The following is an 8,696-nucleotide window of genomic DNA, read 5'->3' on the forward strand; positions in this document are numbered from 1 at the left end:
AAGGAAGAGAAGGAAGGCAAACCAGATGCAAGTGTTGAATGGTTTCTTTAAATATAAGGTTCATTATTGTTTCACAAGATGTGTGTCTTTAAGGGCCAGAGCAAATAACATGACCTAGTTTTAGAGCTGTGAAGCAGTTTAGCAGGTGCTGTTAATGTTTATTAAGCTGTTATGTTAAGCTGTTATGTTAATTAAACACGTAGCTCTCTCAATACCCTGATGGATGGGTCATGATTATTGATATATTGTAATTTAGTGTAAAAGGAGTTTTTGTTTTTGTTATTAAAACCTAGCAAAAGTCACTTTTGCGTTTCTTGAAATGTGTGGTCTCCCCAGCACGCCTTCTGCAGCGCAACTAATCTGCAAAATAGCCAACAGCAAGAGCGGTCAAGCACTGGGCACTGGAAAAGGCAAGAAGAGCAGACAATCAGCACATTAGGGATGGGGACTCAGTGAGTGTGCAAACTCCAGAAAGGCGAATGAGTGGCTGGTGATTTGGTGTGAATGAGGTGCGCATGGCACTACTGTACCACCACGGGCAGGTCAGCTGGTAGCGCATGGGACTCTTAATCTGAGGGTCCTGGGTCCAAGCTCCACGCTCCCTGCTCTGCAGGTGGGGGGGCTAGATGATCCTCAGGGTCCCTTGCAATTGTACGATTCTACGATCCCCCCCTTTTGTCTCGCTTGCCACTGTGCTGAATTGTGGCACAATGGGTCAGTGCTCTGTTAACCAGAAGTCGAGCCCACGCAGGGATGGCTTTCGGCGGGATTCCTGCACTGCAGGCGGGGTTGGACTAGATGACCCTTGGGGACCTCTTCCGACTCCTAAATTGTGCGAATTGCCGCCAGCAGTTTGCCACAAGGACTCGCGCTCGCGGTTGCCCGAGAGGAAGAAAGCAGCAGGCAGCAGCGCGGAGCCCGCGGCAGTGAGCCCCGCGTATCCCTCCTAATCCAACCCTCCTCCTCCCCAAATGCAAATACGGCGCCGTCGCCCCGCCTCCCCGGAGCGCTTGCTTGGGGCTGCTCGCAAGAGGCGGCGAGAACAGATCCGATCGCCGAAGAGATGAGGAGGGTGGCAGGCTCGATGGACTCCCAGGGCGAGCACCGCGCCGATTACTTCCGACGCTCCAACCTGTTCGTAATGGTGGCGATCTTGGTCGGCCTGAGCTACCACGGGGTGAGCGCAGCCTCCCTGGAGGCTCCCGGGGCACCTGGTGCGGGGAAGCGCGGGGCGCCACGGCTCCAAAGGGCACGGGGGGGGGGGGACGTGCGGGCATCATAGTCATAGCTGCCAACTTTTCCCTTTTCTTGCGAGGAATCCTATTCGGAATAAGGGAATTTCCCTTTTAAACAGGGAAACGTTGACAGCTAGGATCATAGTCCAACCCGGAACATTTCGCCCGACGAGACTCGAACGCGCGACCTGGAGGTTAACGGCCTCGTGCTCCACGGGGAGCTATGTCTCTCTTGCCGTGGGAGCCAGAGATGGGAAGGCTTGGAGGGGATCCCTGTGTACCGTACTTAGCTTTGAAGATGTTAGGGATGAGCCCGCCCAAATCAAGCGTGTGTTTTTTTTAAGTCACATTTATTTCAGGGGAGAATTTACAGTATTCAGAAGGGCGCCCCTTTGAGTTCAGTGGGCATTACTCCACCCCAACTGGGCACAGGGTAGACGCCTCCAGCAGGTGTTTAAACTCTTCCACTGAAACGAATGGGTTGGGAAAAAACAAAACCCCGGAATCTTGAGTTATTTTCTGCTGCTCTGAAATAGAGGCCATTTTTCTTGTTTCTGTCTCTCCCCCCGCCCCCACTCAAAGGTTTTTGGGAGCTGAATCCCTGATTGGAGTCCAGTATAAATATGTTTTTCGCCGTAGTGCACTTTTAGTGCATTTCATGAAGACAGCCTGCTTTAATGCATAGCACACACTGTACTGGTGAGGTTTATTCTGGAAGTACATTATATGACAATTGTGATTTATTTTTTTAGGGGGATCTAGACCGAGATCTCATCAGCTGTGGGCTTTCTTGCCCAAGTCCAGTGTTTCAGGGTCCTCCACACCCTGCTTTGTAAAATGTAGAGGTCAGCTACCTTTTTCAGCCGTGGGCTGGTCCACCGTCCCTCAGACCATGTGGTGGGCTGGACTATATTTTTTTTGCGGGGGGGGGGGGAATGAACGAATTCCTATTCCCCACAAATAACCCAGAGATGCATTTTAAATAAAAGCACACATTCCACTCATGTAAAAACACCAGGCAGGCCCCACAAATAACCCAGAGATGTATTTTAAATAAAAGGACACATTCTACTCATGTAAAAACACACTGATTCCCGGACCATCCGTGGGCCAGATTGAGAAGGCGATTGGGCTGCATCTGGCCCACGGGCTTAGGTTGCCTACCCCTGGTCAAATGGCTGCTAATTTCTGGATTGTGCCACATTGTATTGATGTCCCCGAATTTCATATATTATGTATGGATACTGGGGGATAAACACAAAAGTTGTGAATTCTGATGTTGCAGGATGATGGATTATGTTGACACGTATATACAGTGGTACCTCGGGTTACATATGCTTCAGGTTAAATACGTCTCAGGTTACAGACTCCGCGAACCCAGAAATATTACCTCGGGTTAAGAACTTTGCTTCAGGATGAGAACAGAAATTGTGCTCCGGTGGTGTTGCAGCAGCAGCAGCAGCAGCGGGAGGCCCCATTAGCTATAGTGGTGCTTCAGGTTAAGAACGCACCTCCGGAACAAATTAAGTACGTAACCAGAGGTGCCACTGTATGCCGCTTAGGAATTTGGAATATTAAGTGGTATAGCTGAAGTAAATAAAACAATACCTCCTGTATGCTTACTTAAATGTGTATCTCTTTCTCCCCTCCCCCTCCTCACACCTCAGTGGGCAGTCTTTTCACCCTCAACAATCCCCTATGACCTTCTGGGACCATTAGGCACCGTCACTAAATATTTGGTGGAAAACCATAAAACTCTTCTCGATATCGGGTAAGCTGAATTCTCATCTTCTACCTGTTCATATTCCTTCTGCTCACCCAACAGTGGGGATTTTGGGGGTGGGTGGGAGGGTGAGTAATACAATATGCAGCCATATGGATTTTGGGGGTGGGTGGGAGGGTGAGTAATATAATATGCAGCCATATGTATGTGTTTCTCCTTGCATATTGGGAGGGACAAGTGAAATGTAAGAGCAAGCTACAGTCAAGCAATGTATTGGAGATTATAGAGTCATAGAATTGTAGAGTTTCTAACAATGGACCCAGGGCCTCATTCTTTTCTCTCCCTTCCTTTTTAATTGTAAAAACCAGTCTGACACATGTGTGAAGAGTGGATCGGGACAGGCTGTCTAACCTTTGTTCCTCTTCCTCTGGTAGTTTTCCAACCCATAATTATCTCCCCTGAGCACTTTTGTCACCTGGGTTAAAGCATAGCTGTCAATTTACCGATTTGAAAATAAGGGACCAGCAGCCTCGAAAATAAGGGATCAGCGGCCAAAATAAGGGATTTTGGCTTAGCTTATACACAAATCCCGCACTCATGGAGCCATGCTGCTTTGGCTGCAACTGACTGTGTTTTGCAGGGGGTTGGACTAGATGATCCTAAGGGTCTACAACTCCCACCAAAGAAGAGTGGCAGACAAAACTGATGAACGACGTCGAGATGGCAAAGCTTACAGGCAGAATTAGAAACCAGGAAGAGGACCTCTTTAATAAAGAATGGGGAAAGTTTATAATTTATTTGAAAAGCTGTTGTAAAGAGTTACATACATTGGTAAGATTGACAGAAAACTTGTAGTAAAAATTTGAACTATGAATGGACAAATGATTTATGAAAGGGATGCAGTTAATGAGTTATGAAAGGGATGCAGAGGGGAAAATCACTACATTAAGATGCTGCACTGGTTGGAGGGTATGCTAACAGCCCGTAAGGGCTGCCATTGTCCTGGGGCGAGGAGTTCTATTGGCCCTTCCCTGCCTGAGAGAGAGGGAGGGAGGGAGGGAGGGTAGGCCACTAGGGGCGCATTGGAAGATGGCTGACAATACCATCTCTCCGACTCACACGATGTAATTAAGAGGCTAATATGGGAGTAATTGGCCTCCTGAGTTTTCCCAGGGGAATTGGGAAAACACTGCCTCATCTGCGGTTGCCGATAATTCACCCCCGAGTTCAAAAAAGGAGGGGGTGAGGGCACTAGACGCACAGCACTTGTGTGAGTGCGCTCTCCCGGACGCTACCACTGATCGCGCCACCTGGTTGCAGGAGCTGAAAATAAACAATTAGAGAGCAGCAAATGCACATGTTTTGAGTGAAGAAAGGGAGTACTGACTGCTAACTGAAGCGACCTCTGTGAAGCTGAGCGACGGGTTGGATTCAACAGGGAAATATATCAAGAAGATACATCAAAGATGTTGGTATGTCAGAACGGGGCGGAAAGGGGGGGGCTTTTCTTTTTTTCTCTATGTGATTACCTAACAATCCCCCCCAAGAAGAACTGTTGCACAATTGATAACAAGTGAGATAATTATGAACTGTGTGGAAATGAATTATTAACCAAAGGCTTTGTTTTGTGGAAGATCTGGAAAGGAATGGAAGGCTCTTGGAATGACGCAGTTCTAAAAAGAGATTCGCCATGACAGTCAGGCTTTGTTGCAGGATTTATGATCAAGAGGGCGAGGAAGCCATGACTTTGTTATCATACTTGACTCTGTGTTTGAACTGGCAGAACCCCATGAAAAGATCGATGTGGGAGCGACAAGTCTGTGAAAGCTAATGAGCAGACATTAAGACTGTTTTTTATGGAAGTGCTGAAATGGCGTCTGCTATCTGAATATGATTTTTGGATTAATGTGAAAATCCACACAGGACTATAACACGATTGTTTCAGCTCGCTTGTGGAGACTTTCAGAGGGTATAAAGAAAGGAAAAATATACAATAACAACAAGAAGAGATGATTTGTAAAGGAGAACAACAAAGAGCAGAACTGACAGAACTGTGAACATCAAATTGACAGAATTGTGAACATCAAGGCAGCAGCAATAAGAGATGACTGGATCCCTTTCTGAGCTCGAAGCATGGGTACCCCCAACAAAATTTAAAATTTGGCTTCGTAATTTGGAACTAATGTGATTTGATTCGTTTGTTAATAAAAATTATTTTAAAAAAGAGGGAGGGAGGGAGGGAGACTCTCACCCACGCCGCCCGTGAGCTCGGCATGAGGTGGTTGCGGCGCCGCCGCGGCTGCTGAAGCGCCGCCCTTCTGTGTCCCTCCCCATCCCCTCCTCTTCCTCCTCCCTCAGGCCGCCTCCTCACCCGCCGCTGCCACCTACGGCTTCCCCTGGTAGCGCAGCAGAAGTTTCGCAAGAGAGGGGCTGCCTGACCGCCCGCTGCCACCCATCTCCTCACGACGCGCCCCTGAGGGGGGGAAAAGGAGAGACGGAGACGCAGCAGCTCATGCGCGCGCTCTCTCTTGCTCTCTCGAGGCGGAGGACCCCGAGCCGCTGCTTCCCTCCCGAGCCGGGCAAGCATGAAACCTGGGAAATTTAAGGGACATCATTAATCCGGGACAGCAGCGGGAAACGGCGCTGGGATAAGGGAGTTTCCCGCCAAATAAGGGACGGTTGGCAGCTATGGGTTAAAGAGCAGCTCCATACATGCCTTACTCCACTTGGACTGTGTAGTGTTTCTGGTCCGGTTTAGGCTATGCATAACTTGTTATTAGAAATATGCACATTAATGTAAAGGGCAGGGCAGAATGATTGCCTGCTTTTTGAAAACCCCATTCCTGCACCTGAACTTTATTCAGCATGCAAGTAGTAGAGAGGGAGCCATACAATAAGACAAGCTGATCTTTGGTACCCTTCAGAGGCAGTGGCATGAGGGGCAGATAGAACCTATGGCAGAGCCTGTTGTGTGTTTCTCTTGCACAAGCCATGCTTACCGAAATGAACAGGCATTGCACAAAGCATATTTGTGTTGCTTCAGTGAACTCCTGTCCATTTCACAAGGGCTTGCATGAGAAATAACAGGGTTGTATCCCCTGTTAATTAGCTGGTGATTGGGAATGTGTTTGGCTTTCCCCCTGGGAATACCTAAATGTTTTGGGCTAACCCTTATCTTGCTTTAATTTACGCCAGTTACAAATGGTGTTATTTTCCTTCCTTTCAGATGTTTACTTACCTGGTTAGGCCACGTCGGGGAAGCATTATGTGCCCTCAAGCTATGCAAGTAAGCTATTTTTATTTTATTTTGGGTCTCTCTTCTACCTCCACCTCCCTCTGCCCTCTCCTAAACAGCAGATAGCGCGGCAAAGCTGCGTCTGGGCTTGTGAGCTGGTTTCCTGGGTACGGATACGGGGTGTTGTAGGAAATGCATGAGCACTCCCTCTTGCTGCCTAAAGTGGTATGGAAGTGACACACAGGTTTTAATAATCTTCACATCCTATCTGCAAGAATTGGGTCTAAAGTAAATTCTGTCAAGGACCGACTTCGGAGCTGTTGTTGAATTTGCTTTTTAAAAAGCAACCAGTGCTTCCCAACATTGAACCAATGAGGTGTGCTGTGCAGTGGAACCCAACCCAGCTGTGGCAGGTGAACGTACCCTCATCCTTTTGTCAGGTTTCTTAAATAATAATAATAAAGGCGCTGGCACTAGTTTACAAAGCCTTATACATCTGAGGACCAGGATACCTAAAAGGCTGTCTTGCACCTTATATATACAACTTATGGTTGCATTCTGCAGGAAAGGGCCTCTTGCAGATACCATCTCATCAGGAGATCTGCTCCGTATAATGCGGGAACTGGACCTTAAATTTTGGTGGCACCTACCCCTACCCCTGAGAACTCTGTCTATTGTCTTTTAGGCACCTCTTAAAGACCTTCCTCTTCTAAGAAGCCGTTTAATCAGAATTTTATCCTGGCCCTTATCTGCATTGTGTTTATATATGCCTTTATTGTTGATGATTTTGTATTGTTAATTGCTCTGGGATGTATAAATGAAGTAAGCAAAATAAAAGAACATAAAAGAAGCACAAGAAGGAGCCAGTGACTGTGTAAGTAGGCTGGTCTGTGTGAGTGCCAGTAGAGGAGTAACAGTATGATGGTTCTTAATCCCAGATATATGCACTTGGATTCAAAACCCTGTTTGGAGGTTATCTGGAACTAGTGACTGCATTGCTGATATCTTTCCTTCATTGGTGTATCACATGCCACTCTGGAAAGTTCCCTGAAGGATTCTGGTGAGGGAGCAGGGGTGTGGATGACAGCCCAACTTCAGTTTCCGCCCATCCTCCAAGCAGCTGAGGGCAAAAGAGACATCTACCTACTTAACTTGGATTTTAAGTAATACATGCAGAAATGTCAGGCTTTATCTGTCTGTCTCTTCACTGCAGGATGAAAGGCATCACAGACCCTTCAACTCAGCGTTTGTGGTTGGTTCAAACATTTTTCTTTGGAATGGGATCTCTCTACTTTTTGTTGACCTACAACCCCCGGAAGAAAAGCTGGTGAAGGATTCAGCCAGAAGAGAAGGTTCCAACACATTCTAGCTTTGGGGTATATTTTTCAGCTGAAGCAAGAAAAGGGGCGTTACCCTTATGCTATTCATATAATCAGTTATCAGTAATCAATATATTCACATATGCACACATAGCAGGGCTTACAGTAATATCATAATCCATTTGAATCAAGAAAAGCTTTTTGCCTAAGCTAACTGCAAACTGCTTGGAACCGCAAGTCCAGAACCGACCTTTCATCTAGTAACATCCTGCACCCTACAGGAAAAGGGAAGCCATGAATCACAAGCCGCTGGTACAAATCCCCCCCCCTCAACTACAGGCTAAAATGGTTCACAAAACAGGAAGGGCCAAACCACAAAAACTCCCTACAGAGCAGATGCATAAGGGGGAGGTAGCGCCAGGAGATTCCCACCCTGAGTCTTATTTCGCTGTTCTGTCAGAACTAGGGAAAAGGTCAGATTGTGCATCATTGTGCAGACAATGGAAAGCAGAAGTTAGGAGTGAACTCTGCGTAAGATCAGGAGCATGGCAAGAAGCATGCTAATTGGTTATTTTTCGCTGGCGTTCGTGACTGTCTCATGATTGTCTCATGATCTGTGATTTGCTCAGGTATATATTCTCAGGATTTGTATGCTTCTGGGTCCCAGTCTTTTGGAAAGGATTCCAACTGGGTCCATTATTGCTCAGCAATAAACTCACCTTCTTTTCTCCAAGTTGCTGTGTCTGTCTGATCCTTGTTTAACCCTAAGTGGGTACCTCCTATATTTAACGTGCTTCACAGCGAGAGGGATGGGTGTGTTCCTAAATATTTTGTGTGTGTTCAGAAGTGTGGCAATCTTCTCTTTCTTTCTTTTTTAAAATAATTTTTATTAACCGACCAATCAAATTAAATCACATAAATTCCAAATTACAAAGCCAAATTTTAATTTTTTGTTGGGGGTACCCATATTTCAAGTTCCGAAGCGGATCCAATCATCTTCTTGCTGCTGCTTTAATGTTCACAAATCTGTCCAAATAATGTTCACAATTCTATCCAATCCTTTCTTGTTGTTCTCCACATCTCTTCTTGCTGTTTTCATATATTTTTCCTTTCTCTTTGTGACCTCTGATGGTCTCCACAAGCGGGTTAAGACAAATTGTAATCCTGTGTGGATATTTTCGTTC

The 8,696-nt window shown here is 46.5% G+C and overlaps 1 protein-coding gene across 1 annotated transcript; it reads left to right on the top strand.

Annotated features, from left to right (window-relative positions):
• The first annotated feature begins 1,017 nt into the window (after nucleotides 1–1,017).
• On the top strand, nucleotides 1,018–8,245 carry LOC144324871 (transmembrane protein 254-like). The gene is made up of 4 exons (XM_077930613.1): nucleotides 1,018–1,177; nucleotides 2,903–3,006; nucleotides 6,185–6,244; nucleotides 7,407–8,245. Exons 1-4 carry the CDS (start codon nucleotides 1,064–1,066, stop codon nucleotides 7,522–7,524), a joined length of 396 nt encoding a protein of 131 aa, XP_077786739.1. The 5' UTR covers nucleotides 1,018–1,063; the 3' UTR covers nucleotides 7,525–8,245.
• Nucleotides 8,246–8,696: the final 451 nt, after the last annotated feature.

This window comes from Podarcis muralis, chromosome 6 (assembly GCF_964188315.1).
Source record: "Podarcis muralis chromosome 6, rPodMur119.hap1.1, whole genome shotgun sequence".
Classification (NCBI taxonomy): Eukaryota; Metazoa; Chordata; class Lepidosauria; order Squamata; family Lacertidae; genus Podarcis; species Podarcis muralis.

Coding starts and splice junctions, on each gene's coding strand:
- LOC144324871 (XM_077930613.1), top strand. CDS start 1,064: ATGAGGAGGGTGGCAGGCTCGATGGACTCCCAGGGCGAGCACCGCGCC. Junction 3,007..6,184: donor AAAACTCTTCTCGATATCGG/GTAAGCTGAATT, acceptor CCTTCCTTTCAG/ATGTTTACTTACCTGGTTAG. Junction 6,245..7,406: donor TGTGCCCTCAAGCTATGCAA/GTAAGCTATTTT, acceptor TCTTCACTGCAG/GATGAAAGGCATCACAGACC.